Raw genomic sequence first — 25,369 nt, forward strand, 5'->3', positions numbered from 1 at the left:
ATAAAGGGAGAGACAAAAGAAGTCAAGAGTTCATGTGAGGCATTAACCTCATTAGAGAATTTATTTTAAAGTTCAAATTGCAACAGATGAAAAATCATCAGTCTCCAAGGGAAAATTTAGGGGACATTGGAAATCATTTGGCTAAACTGAAGTTTGATTGTGAATTGATATTTTATTTTGTAATTCTTTAGAAGATAACCAAGAAAATGTAATAAATAGCCAGCAGCCCTTTGTTCATATTATATATGAACATTTTGGGGCATTTTCTATGCAGTTCTGTTTTGTCAGCTTGTAAAAGAGCCTCACCCACTGACTTGGAGCCCCTAAGCAGTTGGACAGATCTTATTTATCTCCCACCATGGCAGCAAGCCTCCTATCAAGTCCCAAGAAAGTGTATTTTGGAGATGGTAGTAGATTTTCAAATGCTGTAAACCTCATTCTGTATGTAATCTGTCAAACTTTGCCTATTTAGCAAATTTTATGCTGACCCTTCCACCCCAGGAGGAAATCCTCATTTCCCAAAAGCATATAACCCTTTCCTTTTTTGCTTTTTTTGGCTAGGGGTATTGCTTTTGGTCTTCTGGGGAATATTTCAGCTGTGCAGTTTTTACTATAGTCTCTTCTATACTTTTATAAGGTACTGTTTTCATGTATACCTACCCAACCAAACCCCCATCATATACACAGACTGCTAAATACTGTAAAACATAGATGGGATTTTATTTGTCTTCACATATCTGCCATCAACATAGTTTCTAGAATATGAAAGTTTCTTAGGAGGCATGCAAAGAGTGAATGCGAGTGGAACAAATATAAGACATAGAATCATTTCTTCGTGCCATCTCCCTTTCTTTTGTAGTGGTAAACAAGGGATATTTATGCTCAGTCCATTCACGTACATTTTCAGTGGTAAACTTGTTCTTACACACTATGCTTTTGAATACAGAGTCTGAACTTCAGGAAAAACAGCTCAACAGAAATATTGGTCATCAAATCAGAAATATTGAACAGTAGATGATATCTATGGTCATTGGAATAGATGAGATCTGTTAGGAAACTGTGCAAAATACAAAATTGAAATCTCAGATTGAGCCCTGAAGAATAGCAAGATTGTTGAGAGCATCTTGCTCAAGAACATCCGGACATCAGGAAGAAAAATTAAGAGAGTGGGATAGAGAATACTCCCATGGAATATTTCAAGGAGATGGTCATCAGTTCAAACATTGCCTAGATTTCTTAGAATTTCCATTCTTTAAGGTAAAAAATAAACCCTCAAGTATGATACAGAAATATCTGGGTATATGTTTCATCTTTGCAGATTACCAGCTGTGTGAACTTGGGTAAGCTTCTGCTGTTTACTTTTATGTTAAATATTGTAAACAATAATATCTATCTAACATAGTTATCTTAGAAAGTCTGATATAGTTTTTGCATACTGAATATATTACTAAGTATCAGCTACTATTAAATATTTCAACAAAAATTTCCTAACCATTTCTTCTTCACATCAAGTCCTAGGGCTGGCCAAAGAAGGTTTTTTATTTTTTCAGTTGACATTAAGGCTTGTTATTACTTTTCATATTATCCAATAAATGGGATCCTGCTAATATCAGATTTAATAAAATTATTTTTAACCTTCAGACCACACAACCCCATCCATACTCCCTTTATACACACACACACACACACACACACACAAAGTCTCTCTCTCTCTCTCAAGCTACTTCTTCCTCCCCATAGTCATTTCTTCAGATATGAAGTGTTTCACAAAGCCTTAGCTTTGGGTTTTCAAGAGGAGTTTTAACTACTTGCACATACCAATACTGGATGTTCAGTATATCCCTGAATGACAAGAGCAAGAAATTTCAACTTTAACATTTAATTTATCTAGATGCATCTACTTCTATTTCCCTCTGGGATGCAGCCCCTTGGGTTGAATAAAAAAAGTAGGCAGCTCTCTGTAATCTCCCAGGAAACTTAAGTAGAAAGGGTTTGACATAGTACATTAACTCTTTGGTACCCAGGAACCCCAATAGGAGCTAGAGACCAATTGAGGCAAAATACAATTAGAAAACTACTCAAGTTAAAAGTATGCTGGAAATCATATTGATGAAGGATGCTCGATATGTGTCAGTCACAGAGACTAAGCAATATAGGCAAAAGAATAGGCTATTTGTTATCAAAATATTTGAGTTCTAATTTGAGATTATACCACCTACCTTTTACTTCAGTTTAATCATCAACAAAATGGAAAAACAATACACAAAATATCAAATGTTTATGAAGGCACTTTATAAACTATAAGATAGTTTATCAGTGATTTCACTAATTTGACCCATTTTTGGCAAATGTGATTAGACAAGCCTTGAAATAGACATGTTCTGCCACTTCCTGTTAGATTTCTATCCAAGTATTCCAAAATTATATGCACTCCAGGCTGATGTAAAATAGTACAAGATGGAGACTTAGATTAAACAGAAAAGAATGACATATATTAAAAGGGGTGAATATGTGAGTAAACATAAAATATTTTTATCCTTTCTCATTTGCTAGGAAAGAGGATTTACTTTTTAAGGTTAAAAAAAAATACAGCACATTGAGAGATTTGTAACAAAGGTAGAAATATGTACTCAGCAATAATTGCATACAGGTCAAAATGAGATAAACAAATGTATACTGTTAAAAGTTTCTTACATTACCTATGGGGTAGTATAATATTTTATTTTGTTTTTTCAAATTTATGTGTTGATTGGTGAAAAATTGCTTTTCAATTTTGTGTTGGTTTCAGCTGTGCAACAATGCAAATCAGCCATAATCATACATATACCCCCTCTCCATTGAGGTTTCCTCCCCTCCCCCAACCCCACCATTTTAGGTCATCAGAGAGCTCCAGGCTGGAGTCTGCCTTGTGTTATACAGCAACTTCTCACTGGGGATCTGTTTTACATACGTAGTGTATATATGTCAGTGCTTTCCTCCATTTGTCCCACTCTCTTCTTCCCCTACTGTATCCACAAGCCCATTTTCTACATGGGTGTCTCCGTTTCTTCCCTGTAAATAGGTTCATCAGTACCATTTTTCTAGATTCCATATATATGCATTAATATATGACATTTGCTTTTCTCTTTCTGACTCGCTTTACTCTATATAACAAATTCTAGGTTCATCCACCTCACTAGAACTAACTCAAATGTGTTCTTTTTATAAATAAGTAATATTCCATTGTATATATATACCATAGCTTCTTTATACATTCATCCATAGATGCACATCTATTTTGCTTCCACAACATGGCTATTGTAAATAATGCTGCAATGAACATTGTGGTACATTGTGTCTTTTAGAATAGTGGCTTTCTCAGGGTATATGCCCAGTAGTAGGATTTTTGGGTGGGGTAGAATATATTAATTCATGGGTGGACTCTGATAAGTTAAGGTTGCATACCATAACCCAAGGAGCAACTACAAAAAACAGAAACAAAAAAGTATAGCCAAACAGTCAACTGAATAAATAAAATGGAATACCAAAACTTACTTGAACTGATTTGATTTAAAGATTCAAAAGAAGTGAGTGAGTAAAGTTGTGACAGAGAAGAGAAAACAGATGACATAATGAGGAAACATAAAATAATGACAAACATAAAATCAAAGTATTAATCATTGTATTAACTCTATTGGGCTAAAGATTCCAAAGAACTCGTGTCATACAAGATTAAAAAACATTCTGACTACATACATTGCATGGGAAATAAAAAGACAAAGATAAGTTTAGTGTAAAAGGATGGGGAAAATGTCATGCATTCCAATACAAATGGTGAATGTGACCATAAATTCCAGGGCATATGGGATTTAAAGTAAGAAAAGGCAGAGAAACAAGAGATCAAATTGCCAACATCCATTGGATCATATAAAAAGAAAGAGTTCCAGAAAAATATCTACTTTTACTTTATTGACTATGCCAAAGCCTTTGATTGTGTGGACCACAACAAACTTGGGAAACTTCTTAAAGAAATGGGAATACCAGACCAACTTACCTGCCTCTTGAGAAATCTGTATGCAGGTCAGGAAGCAATAGTTAGAACTGGACATGGAACAACAGACTGGTTCCAAATTGGGAAAGGAGTACATCAAGGCTGGATATTGTTACCCTGCATATTTAACTTATATGCAGAGTACATCATGAGAAATGCTGGATTGGATAAAGCTGGAATCAAGATTGCCAGGAGAAATACCAATAACCTCAGATATGCAGATGACACCACCCTTATGGCCGAAAGTGAAGAGGAACTAAAAAGCCTCTTGATGAAAGTGAAAGAGGAGAGTGAAAAAGTTGGCTTAAGACTCAAGTGAAGTAAGCCAGAAAGAAAAACACCAATACAGTATACTAACGCATATATATGGAATTTAGAAAGATGGTAACGAGACAGCAAAAGAGACACTGATGTATAGAACAGTCTTATGGACTCTGTGGGAGAGGGAGAGGGTGGGAAGAATTGGGAGAATGGCATTGAAACATGTAAAATATCATGTATGAAACGAGTTGCCAGTCCAGGTTCGATGCACAATACTGGATGCTTGGGGCTGGTGCACTGGGACGACCCAAAGGGATGGTATGGGGAAGGAGGTGGGAGGAGGGTTCAGGATGGGGAACACATGTATACCTGTGGCGGATTCATTTTGATATTTGGCAAAACTAATACAATTATGTAAAATTTTAAAATAAAATAAAATTAAAAAAAAAAAGACTCATCATTCAGAAAACTAAAATCATGACATCTGGTCCCATCACTTCATGGGGAATAGATGGGCAAACAGTGGAAACAGTGACAGACTTTATTTTATGGGGCTCCAAAATCTCTGCAGATGGTGAATGCAGCTATGAAATTAAAAGACACTTGTTCCTTGGAAGAAAAAATATGACCATGCTAGACAGCATATTAAAAAGTAGAGACATTATTTTGCCAACAAAGGTCCGTCTAGTCAAGACTATGGTTTTTCCAGTAGTTGTGTATGGATGTGAGAGCTAAGTGCTGAAGAATTGATGCTTCTGAACTGTGGTGTTGGAGAAGACTCTTGAGAGTCCCTTGGACTGCAAGGAGATCCAACAACAAGTCTGTCCTAAAGGAAATAAGTCTTGACTATTCTTTGGAAGGACTGATGCTGAAGCTGAAACTCCAATCCTTTGGCCACCTGATGCAAAGAACTGACTCCTTTGAGAAGACCCTGATGCTGGTAAAGATTGAAGGTGGGAAGAGAAGGGGCCGACAGAGGATGAGATGGTTGCATGGCATCACCAATTCAATGGTCATGAGTTTGAGTAAACTTCGAGAGTTGGTGATGGACAGAGAGGCCTGGAGTGCTGCAGTCCAGTTCAGTTCAGTCACTCAGTCATGTCCGACTCTTTACAACCCCATGAACTGCAGCACACCAGGCCTCCCTGTCCATCACCATCTCCCGGAGTTCACTCAAACTCACGTCCTTCGAGTCGGTGATGTCATCCAGCCATCTCATCCTCTGTCATCCCCTTCTCCTCATGCCCCCAATCCCTCCTAGCATCAGGGTGTTTTCCAATGAGTCAATTCTTCGCATGAGGTGGCCAAAGTACTGGAATTTCAGCTTCAGCATCATTCCTTCCAAAGAACACCCAGGACTGATCTCCTTTACAATGGACTGGTTGGATCTTCTTGCAGTCCAAGGGACTTGCAAGAGTCTTCTCCAACACCAAAATTCAAAAGCATCAATTCTTCGGCACTCAGCTTTCTTCACAGTCCAACTCTCACATCCATACATGACCACTGGAAAAACGAAAGCCTTGACTAGATGGACCTTTGTTGGCAAAGTAATGTCTCTGCTTTTGAATATGCTATCTAGGTTGGTCATAACTTTCCTTCCAAGGAGTAAGCGTCTTTTAATTTCATGACTGCAATCACCATCTGCAGTGATTTTGGAGCCCCCCAAAATAAAGCTTGACACTGTTTCCACTGTTTCCCCATCTATTTCCCATGAAATGATGGGACCAGAAGCCATGATCCATGTGGTCGCAAAGAATTGTACAAGACTGAGAGACTGAACTGAACTGAAGTGAACTGCATCACCAAGATAAAAGGAAACATTTTGCAATGATAAAAGCATCAGTTCATTAAGATGTCATAGCAATCTTAATATTATACATATGTGCTCAGTCATGTCCAACTCTTTGGGACCCATTGGACTAGCCTGTCAGGCTCCTCTGTCCTTAGGCTTTCCCAGACAAGTATACTGGAGAGGGTTGTCATTTCCTTCTCCAGGGGATCTCCTGACCCAGGGATCAAACCCACATCACTTGTGTCTCCTGCTTTGGCAGGTGGATTCTTTACCACTAGGGCCACCTGGGAAGCCCTTTGTTTTTGTTTTTGTTTTATTAATTTTTATGGCTATACAGTTGATTTACAATGTTGTTCTAGTTTCTGCTATACAGCAAAATGAATCAGTTATACCTACACATTTATCCACTCTTTCTTACATTCTTTTCCCATGTAGGTCATTACAGAGTATTGAGTAGAGTTCCCTGTAGATACAGTAGGTCCTTAGTAGTTATGTATTTTTTGCATAGTAGCGTGTATACGACACATGATTTCTCATTCAGTGGGTTCATTACCATCATTTATTTTGATACTCAAATTTCCTGAGGTTTGATCTGCAGGAGTCCCATCCAGACAGCTCCTATATCCTTTTGACCTGCCTCCAATAATTTTATTGAGCAGTTCCTTCTTTTCTGGTACAACAAGATGTTCTAAACTCATCTTTTATCTTCTTTTCTCCAGACTGGAAATCAGCCATGTCTTCAAGGAACTCTTTTCTTTGTTTTCAGTGAGAACTGGTATTTCAAAATGAAGATCTGAATGCTGGTTGCATGCATTCATTGCCACCAGTGTGTCACTGTTTATAGATCCTTTCAGGTGCCATATAAGAGGTTCAAAAACATGTATTTTAGAAATTATGAATTCATAATTATGCCTCCAGTTCTAATCCTGCCTTGCACTATTCTTCCTTGGCTTCCCAACTGAAATATTTACTTTCAAAATTATTGAAATATTTACTCATTTCCTTAGTTCTGTAATATACACAAAATAGTTTCGGAATTGCTATATATTTGTACTCTGAAAAATAAACCTATTAAGAGTTCAAGATTTGTAGGGACTTCCCTGGTGGTCCAGTGGTTAAGACTGCACGAATTCAATCCTTGGTTGGAAAACTAAGATCCCACATGCCATGTGGTGTGGCCAAAAGATTAAAAAGATTTCAAGGTTTGTATGTCCTTTTTGTCTTTAAATGCATGTATACGATCAAAGTATTCTCTTCAGGAGTTATGTGGAATAGGTTTTCACTTGCTCCTCCTCCCTTCACCCCATAATTTTTATTCATTTGAAATGCTTCTCTTTGAATTGAGTTTTTCCTCTCATGTTGATTTAATTTTCTGAATATATAAAATGATTTCAAAAGTCAAAACTATAATAAAAGTTGTATTCATAGATGTCATTCCTTCCCTGACTGCCATTACTCATTTCCCCCACTCCTTAAAGTAATCGATTTCATTAATTTCTGTCTACTCTTCCAGTGTGATTTGTCAAGATAAGCAGAAAAAGTGGAATGTTCCAAAATTTAAATTAAAAAAAAAAGAATATATGTAAAGGTAATATGAAACAATTAAAATATCTGTTGCTTACAATGAAAAAAAAAGTTACTTTATTTCAAAGCCAATTAGATTTTCATGTCTTAATTGCATGGTAAAGCCCTTATCTTTATTTTGAATCTGAAAATATTTTCTTCACTTAAACTAGGAATCAGCAAACAATGGTTCTCAGGTCGAGTATGGTCTACAACTTGCTTTTATACAACTGATGAGTTACAAATGGCTTTACCTTTTTTAGTGGCCAGGAAAAAAATAAAATAAATATCTATAACATGTGAAAATTATACAAAATTTGAATTGTAGTGTCCATAAATGAGGTTTTACCAGAAGACATCTATGTTTATTGTGTAAGTATTATATATAACTTTTTGTGCTACAATGTCAAGTTGAGTAGTTGCAACAAAGACTGTATGACCCTAAATTTTAAAGAAGCCTAAAATATTCACTATCTGACCCTTTATAGAAAATGTACCCCAACTCTAGTATTAAACTATTTTAGGAATTTTCAAAGTTAGTTGTAAATATACTCTGATTTTTCTGATTAAGTTATTTATACACTTTTTCCTGGGAAATGTTAACACTTGGGTACAAAAGTTACAAATATATAAGTCTGCTGTCTCTCCACCTGAAGAGGCTCATCTATGAGAACCATGCAGTACTATTTTTTTTTCAATTTGTTTTTAATTGGAGGACAACTGCTTTACAATGTTGTGTCGATTTCTGCCATACAACAACATGAATCAGCCATCAGTATACATATATCCCTCCCTCTTAGACCTCCCTCCCACCCCTCTCATCCAACACCTCTAGTGTGAGCACCATATGGTACTATCAAATACGTCTCTCTGCATCAGTCTCATCTCCTAATTTATGTGACAATTTGCTGTTATTAAGATACTAGCTATCAATTATAGGTACTCTCAAACATTGCAGATGTGTCATTAGTTTATACCCAAATAATCGTATAAAATAGGTGCTAATATTCCTATCTGAAAGAAGGCATACAATGATTTGTCTAAGGTGTCACCCAGCATGTAAATAAATGGTGGAAACAAGAGTGAAAACAGACTTGATTCTAAAGCCCATGGTCCTGTGGGCCACACTGCACTGCCTTCTTAATCAGGGACTCCTGCCTCCTTACCCTTGTCTGAATCCCCTTGCATCCTCTTACATCAACCTACTCTGACTTCCAAGCACTGCTAAAAGCATATAAGTACTCATTTCAGCAGCACATACACTAAAATTGGAACCATACAGAGAAGATTAGATCAGCCCCTGAACAAGGGTGACATGCAAGCTCTTGGAACAAGCCCTTTGTTTATACATGTAATAGGAAAGGCCCAAAATACACAAAGAAAAAGTAGCAGTACTAAAAAGAAAAAGACAGGTTTTTTTAATTTTTAATTTTGTATTGGGGTATAGCCTATTAACAATATTGTGATAGTCGCAGATGAACAGTGAAGGGACTCAGCCATACATATACATGTATCCATTCACCTGAAATATCCTTCCCATCCAGGCTGTCACATAACATTGAGCACAGTTCCCTGTGCTGTACAGTATGCCCTTGTTGGTTATCCATTTCAAATATAGTAATCTGTATATGTCCATCCCAAACTAACTATCCCTTCCCCCCTTTCTTCCCCCTGGCAACCATAAATTCTTTCTCTTAGTCTGTGAGTCTCCTTCTGTTTTGTAAGTTATGTTATTTGTTTTTAGAATCCACATATAAGGGATGTCATATGATATTTCTCCTTCTCTGGAAAAAGACAAATTCTTAATCAGATTTGGAGATTTTAGCACTTTCCTGTTTCTGTGCTACTTTGTTGCATGTGTAGATAAAAATGAAATTGAGCTGTACACTCCAGATGTATCCATCTTACTCTATGTAATTTACATTTTAAAAATTAAAAAAGGAAAACATCTTCATTGACTGTAAGAAAATAAAAAGAAACTAAGAAGTGATGAGCCTAAAATAATGTATCAGTTAATTTGGAATTAAATAATGTATTGGTAGCTTCAACTGCTTTCTCTAATCTCTCAGGCAGGCTCTCCTTGATATGTTCAAGTCTCCAAAACCTGTGAAATATTTCAGTCTGACCTTTTCATGTTCTTATGGGAACCAGTGAGTTTAAACTACAATCCTGTATCAGGCTCTCTTCTGGGAATTTCTAGGAAGTTTCTCGGGGAAATCATTTGTTTACAGAGGATAGCAGAGCTATAGGAATTGGTGTGCCATAAGTACAAAACTCAAAAGACAGATCAAAGAGTGATCTGTAGATGAAGGTTGGTCAACAGATGTGGTACACTGAGGCTGAGAAGCCTCTAGCCTAAAATAATTTCTGTTTGGTAAGTGCAGTAGGGCCCTAACATGACATTGTCTTATAATATGGCTTTGTATCATGAGTGTGTCTGAAACATGAAAACTGAACTGGGCCTTAGAGAGGATGATGAATAAGTGTCAGTAATGCCTAATGTGGCTCAATAAGGATGACTTTTTGACATAGGAAGGGCTCAAAGGTAAAAAACAAAAACAAAAAGATTGCAATGGGGGGAAGGGGGTAGGGGAGCTTCTCTTGGTGATATGTTTACCTGATAAGAAGATACTTTTAACTTAAATTTGGAGAAGAAGCTATGAAAATGTAAAAATGCACTAAAATGCTTTTAGCCATCCATTGCCACTGTTCAATTCACCTTTCTACAGTTCATCTGAGAAAGTATCCAGTTGTTCATGCACAGTTAGACAAAATGCTGGATAGAGTTGGAACTCTATGTGAGATAGGAATTGGGAAATAGGCAGACTCATCAGCTGAAAGAGTAAAGTGTATTCATCTAAGCAAAGACTAGGAAGGTAGACATGGGTACAGAAGTCAGGCCATGGATGACAGGATCTTAGTCACTAGACTCAAATCAGAGGAGAGGACTTAATTTAGTCTTGGAAGAAAGGGCAGGTGAGAGGATATTAAGGCCTCATGTTAATTGGAAGAGGGGCCTGGAAACAATCTAGCTACTCCAGGTAAGTCGTATGTGATTGCAAGGAAAGTACTGTAAGGTGCAGTCTAAGACAGTCCTTAGTATTCTGTCAGAGAATATGACACACCTGGGTTTGAATTCTAGTTCCGTCCATGACTGGGGCTTCCCAGATGGTGCAGTGGTAAAGAATCCACCTGCCAACACAGGAAACACAAGAGATGCAGGTTCAATCCCTGGGTCAGGAAAACCTCCTGGAGTAGGGAATGGCAACCCACTCCAGTATTATTGCCTGTAAAATTCCATGGACAAAGGAGCCTGTTGGGTTACAGTACATGGGGTCACAAAGAGTTAGACACAAGTGAGTATGCAGCACATATATGCATATCTATCCATGATTAGCTACTTTTTTAATTTATAAAACAGAGATAATAGCAGTACCTGCTTCACAAGGTTTCTCTGAGAATTAAATAAAGGGTATACAAAGAGCCTGCGATATCATTCATCTTAGAGATAGTATTCCTGAATTTTAATTCTTTTTAGTAATAACATGTAGGACTGTCTCTCAAGACAACAAATTTACTTGAAATTCTTGAGTAATTTCTCCACATGAGTCACTACACTTGAGAAACAAATGCACGGGACCCTTTATATGCTAGTAAAGTAATGCTCATTTTCTAAGCCAGGCTTCAGCAATACATGAACCGTGAACTTCCAGATGTTCAAGCTGGTTTTAGAAAAGGCAGACGAACCAGAGACCAAATTACCAACATCCACTGGATCATCAAAAAAGCAAGTGAGTTCCAGAAAAACATCTATTTCTGCTTGACTATGCCAAAGCCTTTAACTGTGTGAATCACAATAAACTGTGGAAAATTCTGAAAGAGATGGGAATACCAGACCACCTGACCTGCCTCTTGAGAAATCTATATGCAGGTCAGGAAGCAACAGTTAGAACTGGACATGGAACAACAGGCTGGTTCCAAATAGGAAAAGGAGTAAGTCAAGGCTATATATTGTCACCCTGCTTATTTAACTTATAGGCAGTGTACATCATGAGAAACGCTGGGCTGGAAGAAGCACAAGCTGAAATAAAGATTGCCGGGAGAAATATTTATAATCTCAGATATGCAGATGACACCACCCTTCTGGCAGAAAGTGAAGAGGAACTAAAAAGCCTCTTGATGAAAGTGAAAGTGGAGAGTGAAAGGTTGGCTTAAAGCTCAACATTCAGAAAACGGAGATCATGGCATCTGGTCCCATCACTTCATGGGAAATAGATGGGCAAACAGGGGAAACAATGTCAGATTTTATTTTTGGTGGGCTCCAAAATCACTTGCAAATGGTGACTGCAGCCGTGAAATTAAATGATGCTTACTCCTTGGAAGCAAAGTTATGACCAACCTAGATAGCATATTCAAAAGCAGAGACATTACTTTGCCAACAAAGGTTCGTCTAGTCAAGGCTATGGTTTTTCCAGAGGTCATGTCTGGATGTGAGAGTTGGACTGTGAAGAAAGCTGAGCGCCGAAGAATTGATGCTTTTGAACTGTGGTGCTGGAGAAGACTCTTGAGAGTCCCTTGGACTGCAAGGAGATCCAACCAGTCCATTCTAAAGAAGATTAGTCCTGGGTGTTCATTGGAAGGACTGATGCTGAGGCTTAAACTCCAATACTTTGGCCACCTCATGTGAAGAGTTGACTCTTTGGAAAAGACCCTGATGCTGGGAGGGATTGGGGGCAGGAGGAAAAGGGGACGACAGAGGATGAGATGGCTGGATGGCATCACCGACTCGATGGACATGAGTTTGGGTAAACTCCAGGAGTTGGTGATGGACAGGGAGGCCTGGCGTGCTGCGATTCATGGGGTTGCAAAGAGTTGGACACGACTGAGTGACTGAACTGAACTGAACTGATTGTTAGTAGGAGATTTATTATGTTTCAGACTGATCAGGACTTTGCCAACTATCTCTTATCCTCAAAGTAATTCTGCTATTTTACTAGCTCCTGTTCACCAGTAAGTGTATGAGTCTTCATGTATAAACATTTATTTTTAAGTTCACATAAAAATGGAACAAATATTTTGAAAGTGAAACTATGGGTAAAAATTGTCTAAAGGATGTCTAGCACCGAGTAATAGTTTCTGATGTTTTCTCTTTTTAATCTCTCTAACATATTTATTCCTTTTTTTCCCTCTTTCAGCTTAAGAGCTGTCTCTCATCTTCCTCTCTTGATCTGACTGAGCAAGTGTTGATTTTGCACCTTTACGATGTCACAGTTGTTTCTACTTGGTGGATGGTGCTACAACAGTGGTAGCAAGCTCTACAGAGAGCTTGCAAGTGAAATCAGCTTTAGAAGCCTGGCCTGAAAAGTGTTTGGAGTAAACATCTCTAGAAATTGGAGAAACCACTTCCTAACTGCTTTACTAAAATCTATTTCTTGCCTTTTTTCTTCTTTTCTTCTTAATTCTATGTTCATTTTGGATCAAGAAGAAAGAGCTACCATATAGTTCAGCCTGACTGTATAAATTGTTTAATTATATTATAGATGGGGAGGAGCAAAACCTAGTAATAAAAGGGGAATTTATTTTTTCTCAGGACCTGATGGGGAAGTGTGGCATCCATGATTCTCCTTGTCAGTTAACATTACCTGACTATATTATCAATAGTCTGTTTGTAAGAAATATTTCATTCTTTTATTCTTTTATTCTATTATGAGAAGTCTTTCAAAACTGTGTTTTCTCTGTTTATGTCTCAGACAAAAGTGCTGAAAGAAGGGAGAAGTGCATAACAGACCTATGCTGAAAGTGCCATTTCAGATCTTGGAATAAATACTTCCCAATCAATTTATCATGCACACTCTCAATTCCTCTAAGGTGGAGATCACCACCTTCTTCCTGATTGGGATCCCAGAACTGGAGCATGTTCACATATGGATCTCTGTCCCCATCTGCCTCATGTACCTGGTGGCCATTCTTGGCAATTGCACCATCCTCTTCATGATCAGGACAGAGCCCTCACTCCATGCACCCATGTACTATTTCCTTTCCATGTTGGCTGTCTCTGACCTGGGACTGTCCCTCTCATCCCTCCCCACTATGCTGCTGATCTTTGCTCTCAATGCTACAGGAATTTCCCCAAGTGCCTGCTTTGCTCAAGAATTCTTTATCCACGGATTCACAAATCTGGAGTCCTCAGTGCTCCTGGTCATGTCTTTTGTTTGCTTTTTGGCCATCCGCAACCCCCTGAGATACAGCTCCATCCTCCCCAATGCCAGAGTGGCCAAAATGGATCTGGTGTTCCTCATTAAAAGCATTCTCTTATTGCTCCCATTTCCTTTCACTCTTAAAAGATTGACCTATTGTAGGAAGAGCCTACTTTCTCACTCTTACTGTCTCCATCAAGATGTCATGAAGCTTGCCTGCTCTGACAACACAGTCAACTTTTTCTATGGCTTCTTTGTTGCTCTCTTTATGATGACAGACAGTGTGTTCACTGCTGTGTTCTATGTATTCATCCTGAAGACTGTGATGGGAATTTGATCCCACAAGGAGCAGCTCAAAGCCCTCAACACCTGTGTTTCCCACATCTGTGCTGTGCTTATCTTCTATGTGCCCATCATCGCTTCAGCTTCCATGCACTGCTTTGGCAAGCTCAAGTGCCCAGTGGCCATGATCCTAATTGCTGACATTTTCTTGCTAGTACCACCTCTGATGAATCCCATTGTCTACTGTATGAAGACACAGCAAATTCGTGAGAAGGTTCTGGGGAAATTTGGTCTAAAATAAAGGTATGGGGAAAAGTGAGGCAGGGTCAGCCAGGTTCAGGGAATAAAACAATACCTTTCTAAGCAAAGTATTATGGATGGGTCATTCTTATCTTTCCTAATCATGATTGTAATCAGTACAACAACATGTGGTCTGGGCATTGAGGTCTGTGAGCTTAGGACTTACACGGGCATTGATAGGTATATAAGGGATAATTTTGTAATATAATTAAAATCATGAACCAATAAATGGATGTGGAATTTTAGTTACAGTATTTACAACACAAGGATGTAAAAATGGAAGTAGAGATTGTTTTCCCTTATAGAGAATGAATATCAGAGGAGCTGGAGTCTAAAGACATTACTCCAAACCAGTTACTTATTTTCTTTCCTGCAGCCTTCAGACATGTATTTACTGTGGGGACTCAATTTAAATTCTTGATTACCCATTTAAATTTAAAAACTCTGTTTTCAAATATGAGTTGCTTATATATTTTCTCCCTTTGCACTTGTTTTTTTTTTTAATTTTTTATTTTAATTTTACTTTGGGTTATAGTTGATTTGGGCTTCCCTTGTGGCTCAGCTGGTAAAGAATCTGCCTGCAATGCGGGAGACCTGGGTTTGACCTCTGGGTTGGGAAGATCCCCTGGAGAAGGGAAAGGCTACCCACTCTAGTATTCTGGCCTGGAGAATTCCATGGACTATAGCCCATGGGGTCGCAAAGTGTCGGATACGACTGGGTGACTTTCACTTTTCATAGTTGATTCACAATGTGGTGTTAGTTTCAGGTATACAGACAAGTGATTCAGTTACATATTCTTTTTCAGATACTTTTCCCATTTATGTTAATACAGAATATTGAGTAGTGTTTTTCATGTTATATAGTAGGTCTTTATTAATTATCTCTCTTATATATAGTAGTGTGCATTTTAATCTAAAATTTCTAATTTATTTATCCTCACCACCTTTCCCTTTTGATAACCTAACTCTGTCTTCTAAGTCTGTGAGTCTGTTTTTGTTTTGTAAATAAGTTCATTTGTATCTTTTTATAGATTACACATATAAGTGATATCATATGATACTTGTCTTTCTCTATCTGGCTTACTTCACTTAGTATGATAATCTCCAGGTCCATCCATGTTGCTGCAAATTGCATTATTTCACTCTTTCTAATGGCTGAGTAATAGTTCACTGTATAAATATAACATATCTTCTTTATGCATTCATCTGCCTATGGACATTTAGGTTGCTCCCATGTCTTGGCTATTGTAAATAGTACTGTTATGAACATTAGGGTGCATGAATCTCTTTGAGTTGGTGTTTTCTCTGGATATATGCTGAGGAGTGGGATTGTTGGAACATATGGTAACTATCAATTCCTGGGTTGGGAAGATCCCCTGGAGGAGGGCATGGCAATCCACTCCAGTATTCTTGCCTGGAGAATCCCATGGACATAGGAGCCTGCTGGGCTACATTACATAGGTTCTCACAGGGTCAGACACGACTGAAGCAACATAGCAGGCATGCAAGCATGGTAACTATATTTTAGTTTTTTAAGGAACTTCCATTCTGTCTTCATAGTGACTGCACCAATTTACATTCCCACTAACACTATAAGAGGATTCCATTTTCTCTATACCCTTTTATTGTCTGTAGATTTTTTGATGATGGCCATTCTGACCAGTGTGAGGTGATACCTCATTGTAGTTTAGTTTTGATTTACATTTCTCTAATAATTAATGATGTTGTCTTTGCTCTATCCTTAACCATCAAATAGAGACAAAGTGGCTCGGCGGTAAAGAATCTGCCTGCCAATGCAGGTGACGCAGGAGACATGGGTTTGATTCCTGGATCAGGAAGATCCCCCGGAGGAGGAACTGTCAACTCACCCCAGTATTCTTGCCTGGAAAATCCCACTGACAGAGGAACCTGGTATACTATAATGTATGGGGTCACAGAGAGTCAGACACAGTTGAGCATGCATGCAGCCTTGAACTGACAACAAACTCATAATATTCTTTAAGACAGAGTAGGTTTGCTTTTCTTTTCCTCTAACTTACAACAGGGTTCCAAAAAGCCATATTTACTAAAAGAACAGAGGGGCAGTTCTGCTATTAGTAAGAAATAGGAAAGCTATTAATAGTAGCACGGTAATTTTTAAAGCACTGATATTCTTTTTTTTTTTTTTTTTTTGGAACACATGTGTACCTGTGGCAGATTCATTCTGATATATGGCAAAACCAATACAATATTGTAAATTTAAAAAATAAAATAAAGCACTGATATTCTTAGATGCCTTAAAATATATGTTCTAAAATAATGATTTCAATGCTTTTAGATACTTGGTATTTTGGTATTAGGTATTTGGCATGTTCAGTTACACTAAGAATGCTAGAAATAATTTTGAGCTAACAGAAAAAATGACATACTAGGCATATATTAAGGAATATAAAATAATATTCATGCATATATAGTTGCACTTTTAAAAAGTTAAATAGCCAACTAAGAATGATTGGTTACCTCAAATTATTTCCTATAAATTATGTCATTTGGTTTTTGTTCATGTTTTACTCAAGACTATTTAGTTGGGGACAAAGATAGAAAGCATAAAATTTAGAATAAGCTAACCAACAATTTGTACTGTGCAGTGAGAGAAAATTACTGTTAATAAATTTCAATGTTTTACTTCCTGTGTCAAAATCACAAAGAATTAATAGTATTGATGTTCCCAAAAATCATTTGAAGAAGTTTTTCTCAGATGGCTAAATATTACTATAGATTTGATGTCCCCAGGTGAATTTCACTGAGTTCTTGTTCAACAACTGATGTCTTCATGTCTATAGATTCTTTAGGAAAGGACAACCTTTTGTACATCCTCCCAGTTTGTACTATTAATTCTCTGAGGACCCAAACAGTTTCCAATTATGTTATGTTTATTAGTTCACATGTCTGCCTCTCTTCCTTGTAATTCATTTCTTTAAAATAACTGCACCCATCACACTGATGGCATATCTCCAGCACTTGTATGGAAATGACATCTGAATAGTAGTCTGACACATTTCTCAACTCTCAACACAGTTTATTGCTGAACAACAGCAGTAAAAACTCTTAACAATTCAGAATATGATGATAAATTTCAGGCATACAGAATATCTGGAATTATAGAAAACCTATTGCCAAAATCATTAAGGAGTAACTATACATTTGAGGTTAAAGAAGCTGTCCTAAAAAACAGTTAGTGTTCTGTTTAACCACAAGAAAGAGCAAATACATTGCCATGAAAAACATGAGAAAGAACACTTATTCTCTTTTTAGTGTTTACCCTCAACTCAGAAATTCAAATCTTTACAATAACTCAAGTCATAACATGTCAATAAATGTTTCTTGATCAGAAGAGTAAATACATTTCAGTTTGTCACTTTTCCTCAATTACCATACAGGTTTAACACATTTTCAATCAAGCTCCCAGTAGCATATTTAGAAATTTACCTAATAATTCCAAAAATAGATTTATAAGATTAAACTGAAGAGTATGATAGTAATAAATAAAAATTGTAACAAGGCTCTTTATAATAATAACAACTATTACTCAGCTATAAATTCTGTGCAGTTTGGTCAATAAATCAATGGGAAAAATAAGGAAATATAAAAAACACACTTCAATATACCATACATGATATGACAACTTAATATATAATTAAGGAATATCAAAACAATATTGAAATAGGTTGACTTTCAAACAATTATGGTAGAAAAAATCTGCACCTATTTAAACTACACATGTGTTTGTGATCTTTAATCACACACAAAAATAAGATAAATGAATAAGTATGTTCAAAGCTAAATTTTAAATCTACTTTAAGTAAATAAATTAACCTCTGGATGGGAACAATTTTCTAAAGAAATAAGAAAAATGTAAAAGCTGAAAGGAAAAGTGAAAAGCAATTAGATATTTGAATGGCTTTTAAATCATTACAATTTAGAAGATAATAATATGATATATGCAATGTTCGCCATTTACTAGGTACCAGACTTTGGGCTAAATATTTACCTGCATTAACTCCATTAATTTTTGCAAGAGCATGGTAGATTTTATGAGTTCCCCCGTGTTATGGGGATTAAGAATTTAAAGCTTTGAGCAGTTAGCTTATCCAGGGACACAGAACTATGGTGTTAGAAACTTGAATCTACCCCAGGCAGTGTGTTTCCAGAGCCTACAAACTAATCCATTCAATTTAACAATTCAAATTCTATGTGTGGTCAAATATATATTTATAAGAATATATTTTGAGAATTATTTTCTATGATAAAAATGCTATAAAATACTGAAATGTTAAATAATAGGAAGTATAATATAAACCATGATATACAAATAATATTAAATACTATTCACCCATACAGCTCAGCAGTCAGAACTAAGTGGTATTTGCTAAACACTAAATTAAATGTTTAGGATTAAATGAAAATAAAACATAGGCCTACTCTCAAGCTTATAGTCTGGTGGTAGGGAGAACAAACAAATAGTTAAATTCACTGAGTAAAGTACAGTAAGTTTAAGCATGAATGTAAGAAAGCACAAATAAAAGAATGGCAGTTTGCCTTTTTTAGTGAAGAATCAGAGGAAAGCTTCCTAAAGGAAGCTAATCTAATATAAAATATGATTTAATGGAGAATAGTGAGTAACATCAGGCAAATCTACAAGTAGAAATATATGTTGACATATACAGTACTACCCTGGTTCATAAATATATGTTGTGTGTGTACTACGTTGGCTTATTAAAAAGAGTTTAGGTCATAGATCATATAATATTTCTCAATGGTAGAATTGTGAATGATTTTTGTTATCTTTTAAATACTTTTCTGTATTTCCCAACACATTCACAAAAGTTTAATTATATATAAATATACATATATATGACGTTTATAATTTTTTAAGAAAAACCCCAATATATTAAATGCATTGCTTGAAATAACACCAAAATGCAAAGTCATCTACTAATAGCGACTACTATAGAGTACACTGATGAAAGCGTTTCAACACTGAGCAGGCAATTTTGGTATTGAGCAATTGAATTTTGAGTTGAATATGAAAAGTACCTTCGGAGGAATGAAAGATTAACACATATAGCAGGCTGCTTTATATACTGACCATCATAAAACTGGAAGAACAATTACACATTTCTATAATTGCTCACCTAAAACCTTCAGAACTCAGAATTTTTTATACTTTGAAAGGCCCTGTAACACTTGGGGCATTATCGTGTATTCTAACACAGTTATATTACTTAAGTGAAATGTGTTAATATTCACACAATTGAAATAAATAATGTCCATAAGTATATTCACAACAGTTCATGTTAGCTTTGTTGTTTGCTTCTAATGCATTTGGGTATCAGACTTATGAAAATTTTAAATATATATATAATATGTATTTTTCCAGATGTTTTTAAATATATGAATTGTGAAGTGTTGTGGATCTACAAAAAAAAAAAAGAAAAGGAAAACAAATTTTAGAAATCTCTTCCAAAGAAGCAATTAAAAAGCCATTGATATTGGTAAGAACTGGTGACGGAATGTTTGGATGGTTAGCTTAGGGTGTGGTGTGGGCTGTCTGCTCTCCACAGGACAGTTTCAGAGTGATAGTCTCTGCCGTAGTGTGATGCTCTTTAAAGAAAAATATTTTTCTTTCTTGTTTCATAGTTCTTCATTTTCACCAGCCTTTCATAGCTGCTATATAAGCCCTCTTTCCTCTCTAGGCGGAGTAATGTCTGGACTCAAAAACATAAATATCGAAAAACATTGTTTGGTATTTTACGTCATTCCCTGGAGTCCTCAAAGAGTACTGTGTAACCTCATCTAGAACATGCCCAGTTCTGTGACAGTTTTTCTGCCTCACCCCATTCCTACAATTCTTACCTAAATTCACAAAATTCTCTTACTTAAGTCTCTTTCCTTAAGATTTTTTTTTTCCCGTGGGCTTACTAATAGGCTGCCTGATTAATAAAAATGTCTTCCATTATTAATCCTTTTTTTCTGTAATGAGGTATAGATATTTTATGTCTATACCTTGGGACTATTGAACTTTTACATAATAGTTGTATTCTATCCCATCGAAGGGATTATAACCAAAGAGACATTTGGCAGCAACATGAAGATGGAACATTGAAATCTGAAATACTGATTGTGGTATGATGAAATATAAAGGTTTCCCACAAAATGCACAAGGCCAAGAGAGCTTCTGTGCTGTGATGCTGGTCTTGGAGTCTAAAAAAACAAATGTTATTTCCATTTGCACTACTTTCTGTATGTTCATACATTGATTTTTCTCCACATAAAATACTGGCTTCAGGCATACATGTTTCTGTGACATTTAAGTGATTCCAGTGAGATATCAAAAAAATCTGAATATTCTGTATAAAAAGGAAATCATACAGATAATATTCACTATAAACAATACGTGGATATCATTGCTTATGGTTAGAGAAAAGTGGGTTGGGGTTTGGGCAAAGCAGAGTTACAGGGTTGTTAGCAGTTGAGCTGAACAGAAAGCTGAGGCAAACATACCAGAATTTGGGAGTGGGGTTCCCTGTCTGGTTTTCCAGGCAAGAATACCAGAGTGGGTTACTATTTCCTTCTCCAGTAGACCACGGCTTGTCAGAACTCTTCACTGGGACCCGTCCATCTTGGATGGCTCTGTGCAGCCTGGCTCATAACTTCATTGAGTTATGCAAGCCCCATCACCACGACAATGCTGTGATCCATGAAGTTACAATACTTTGGCCACCTGATGCGAAGAACTGACTCATTGAAAAAGACCCTGATTATGGGGGGAAATGAAGGTAAAAGGAGACGGGGATGGCAGAGGGTGAAATGATTAGATAACATTACTGAATCAATGGACATGAATTTGAGCAAACTCTGAGAGATAGGGGAGTTCAGAGGAGCCAGGCATGCTGCAGTCCATGGAGTCACAAAGAGTCAGACACAACTTAGAGATTAAACAACAACAACTCCCTGCCTACTAGAAATAGGAAGCTGGCTTAGAGGGAGGAGATAAGTGGCTTAGATCAGAGTGTCCGTTTGGTCCATTGAGCTTACACATGAATTTCTGAGCGGAATTAAGATTTCATAATCCTTTGTGTGAAACAAAAATTAGGAGAATTCTCTCAATATCCTGTCAACTCTATACTGAGGTTCAGTTCAGTTCAGTCGCACAGTCGTATCCGACTCTTTGCAACCCCATGAATTGCAGCATGCCAGGCCTCCCTGTCCAACACCAACTCCTGGAGTTGACTCAGATTCACTTCCATCGGGTCGGTGATGGAGTCTTTTCCAATGAGTCAACTCTTCGCATGAGGTGGCCAAAGTATTGGAGTTTCAGCTTCAGCATCATTCCTTCCAAAGAACACCCAGGACTGATCTCCTTTACAATGGACTGGTTGGATCTTCTTTCAGTCCAAGGGACTTGCAAGAGTCTTCTCCAACACCACAGTTCAAAAGCACCAATTCTTCAGTGCTCAGCTTTCTTCACAGTCCAACTCTCACATCCATACATGACTACTGGAAAACCATAGCCCTGACTAGACGGACCTTTGTTGGCAAAGTAATGTCTCTGCTTTTGAATATGCTATATAGGTTGGTCCTAACTTCCCTTCCAAGGAGTAAGTGTCTTTTAATTTCATGGCTGCAGTCACCATCTGCAGTGATTTTGGAGCCCCCCAAAATAAAGTCTGACACTGTTTCCACTGTTTCTCCATCTATTTTCCATGAAGTGATGGGACCAGATGCCATGATCTTAGTTTTCTGAATGTTAAGCTTTAAGTCAACTTTTTCACTCTCCTCTTTCATTTTCATCAAGAGGCTCTTTAGTTCTTCTTCACTCTCTGCCATAAGGGTGGTGCAATCTGTATATCTGAGGTTATTGATATTTCTTCTGGCAATCTTGATTCCAGCTTGTGCTTCTTCCAGCCCAGCGTTTCTCATGATGTACTCTGCATAGAAGTTAACTAAGCAGGGTGACAATATACAGCCTTGACGTACTCCTTTACTTTTTCACAAAATAAATATTGTTAATAGAGGTAACCCACACATGTCATATTAAAAAGTATCAAAACCACTGTGCACTTCTATGGTAACAAGTACACAAAAAGGTCAAGGAGCCTAACAGTTAGGGAGAAAATTAACAACTCAAGAAACCAAGGTGAATAGAGAGAAGTTTCAGTCCTGAGGTACAGTAGATACTGAAGAGGGGCATAGAATCAGAATCATAACTATATTAAACTGTCAAGGCAGTGGGAAAATAATAAAAGGCAATGTGTGATTTTATAAATTGCACTCATTGGAGTTGTAACAAATCAGAACTTGGAAAGTTTCATTTTTGTTAAGGAGGAAAAAGATTAAAGGGAAAAAAGAAAAAGAGAAATTCAGGGCATGTATCCAGAAGGAGGCAGTGGTCTCTGGAGGTGATTTAGGAAATGAATCCAGTGTACAATAATTACCTAGGTTTAAATTACAAATTTCTATGTGTGAACCTTTGCACACACATGTAACTCTTCTGTTTACCAGCTCAACCAAAAATCTTCAATTACCACTGGGAAATTTGGCCACAGAAATAAACGGTTTTGTTCAATGAATGAAAAATAAAATTATTGTCATTTATTTTGGTCCTTAGAATTATCATTTTTAAGCAGATAATTAAATTGTTTAACTGGATGGATGAAGATGACTTCACTCTGTGTGTTTAGTCTTTCTGTGCTTTTAATATGCACAAAAGTCCACATAGTGGTTTTAAATGTTTGAAGGCTGTGCTGTGCTGTGCTTAGTCGCTCAGTCATGTCTGACTCTTTGCCACCCCATGGACTCTAGCCCGCCAGGCTCCTCTGTCCGTGGGAATTCTCCAGGAAAGAATACTGGAGTGGGTTGACATGCCCTCCTCCAAGGGATCTTTCTAACCCAGGGATCAAACCTAGGTCTTCCACACTGCAGGCAGATTCTTTACCAACTGAGCTACCAGGGAAGCCCCAAATGTTTGAGGGACTAATACACAATTAATTTGGTTTTGAATATTGTTTATTTGTTTGAACTCTTTGATAAATTTAGGGGATTCTCATCTTCCTACTCCTATAATTTTACTGAAATTGTCTTAGTAACTACAGTGCCTGAGGATGACATGGATATAAATTCCTCTCCTACTTAAATATAGTTTATGTACTGACAATTTCTCCCCTTCAGTCCCATGATCCTCTAAGACCCCTCACATTACGGCTCCATGAACCTTTAGTTTGAAGTAGCTGGAGCATAGCCTGGCGGATCGTCCTGGTCTTCAAGCTGTAAATGATAGGGTTCACTACAGGTGGTAAGAGCAAATACACATTGGCCAAAATACTACAGATCACCCTCGGAGTAGAGCTAAGGAGGCGATGTGTAAAGGACAGGCTGATCATTGGCACATAGAAAATAGTGACAGCACAGATGTGACACACACAAGTGTTGAGAGCCTTTTTTTGCTTCTTGGGGGCCACGATGCTCAGGATAGCACGGATTATCAGGACATAGGAGACAAGAATGAACATTAAGTCAGTACCAGTCATGTAGAGCTGAAGAAACAAGCCCAAAAAGCTGTTGATCCAGGGGTTGGAATATGTATCTCTGATTATATCTGGGTGGTAACAAAATGGATGGGAAAGCTCCTTTCTTTCCTGGAAAGATACACTCTTCAAGGCTAGAAGCATGGGAAAGATGAAAATTAGTTGTCGTATGCAAATGAATAGTCCAATCACCATGATCATCATGTCTTTGAGGACAGTGGCATATTTCAGTGGGTTACAGATAGCCATGAAGCGGTCAAAAGCCATAATTGCCAGCACTGAGGACTCCAGGAAGGAGAAAGCATGTACAAAGAACATTTGAATGAGGCAAGCTTTAAAGCTGATTTCCCGGGCATGAAACCAGAGAACCCCAAGCACAGTGGGGAGGGTCGTGATGGTCAGACACAAATCAGCAGCTGACAGCATAGAGAGGAAATAGTACATGGGCTTGTGGAGACGCTGCTTAACAAAGATGACAAACAGGATCATAGTATTTCCCAAGAGAGCAATGATGTAGAGACAGCAGACAGGGATGGAGATCCAGACACGAGCGAGTTCCAGCCCAGGGAATGCAGTGAGGAGGAAGGTTGAAGGGGAGGATGTGGTGTTATTGAAAATCATCATGGTGGGTTGAGGACATGCCCTGAAAAAAGAGATAACAATAATAGTATCTGTCATATTGATCCTTTTTCAAGCACTAACTCTTCTATAAACTCCTCCCAAATTACACATGTCTCTGTATTCAAAACCTCTAATTTAATCATGATACCTATCACATAATTCTCCAGTATCTTAAATTTTTCTTATCAGAGTTGGCCCTGTTTTTCTTTCTCTACCATATCCCAATTAAAACCATTAGTCTCTCTAGGTTCATCCCACCCTATTGCCCAGACCAGCCCTGACTTGAAGTAGGAAATACTTATAGACATGTCACACACATGCACACACACCAAAAAAACAGCAACTGTGATTACAACTGTTGGGTCTTAGTATTAAATCTCCAAGCTGGGACTTCTCTGGTGGTCCAGCAGTTAAGACTATGAGCTTCTGCTGCAGGAACAATGGGTTCCATTCCTGGTTGGGGAGCTAAGATCCCACATGCTGTGTGGTGCACTCAAGAAAAAAAGTCTCTAAGCTATATGAGTTGATATAGAAATAATGGAGAAGGGCTTAAGGGCACTTCTTAAGGGCATCTGTGAAAGCATACTTCATAATGCTCTTGCTGGAAGATGGGCTAAGATTTTATATCCAGAAATACCCTTGTACCTGAGTTATTAGCCATTCTTTCCTAGTGGACTCTATTAGAAATGTCCTTTAGGTATCAGAGCTTCTTTATTTCTTTTCCTTTAATGGAGTAGCTTCCTTAATTCCTCTCTCC

At 37.4% G+C, this 25,369-nt stretch overlaps 1 protein-coding gene, 1 non-coding gene and 1 pseudogene across 2 annotated transcripts; 2 read left to right on the plus strand and 1 right to left on the minus strand.

The window, feature by feature from the left end:
* The first annotated feature begins 8,884 nt into the window (after nucleotides 1-8,884).
* On the plus strand, nucleotides 8,885-8,991 carry LOC129629393 (U6 spliceosomal RNA). Its single transcript, XR_008703224.1, has one exon. It is a non-coding gene; the product is annotated as a U6 spliceosomal RNA (small nuclear RNA).
* A 4,499-nt stretch (nucleotides 8,992-13,490) lies between these two features.
* LOC129629124 (olfactory receptor 51A7-like) lies at nucleotides 13,491-14,426 on the plus strand (annotated as a pseudogene).
* A 9,205-nt stretch (nucleotides 14,427-23,631) lies between these two features.
* LOC129629119 (olfactory receptor 51T1-like) lies at nucleotides 23,632-24,615 on the minus strand. The gene has a single exon (XM_055548889.1). The coding sequence runs from the start codon at nucleotides 24,613-24,615 to the stop codon at nucleotides 23,632-23,634; it is 984 nt and encodes a 327-aa protein (XP_055404864.1).
* Nucleotides 24,616-25,369: the final 754 nt, after the last annotated feature.

This window comes from Bubalus kerabau, chromosome 15 (assembly GCF_029407905.1).
Source record: "Bubalus kerabau isolate K-KA32 ecotype Philippines breed swamp buffalo chromosome 15, PCC_UOA_SB_1v2, whole genome shotgun sequence".
Lineage (NCBI taxonomy): Eukaryota > Metazoa > Chordata > Mammalia > Artiodactyla > Bovidae > Bubalus > Bubalus kerabau.

Bases quoted from the DNA above. Each gene is read 5' to 3' on its own strand.
- LOC129629119 (XM_055548889.1), bottom strand. From the start codon at position 24,615: ATGATGATTTTCAATAACACCACATCCTCCCCTTCAACCTTCCTCCTC.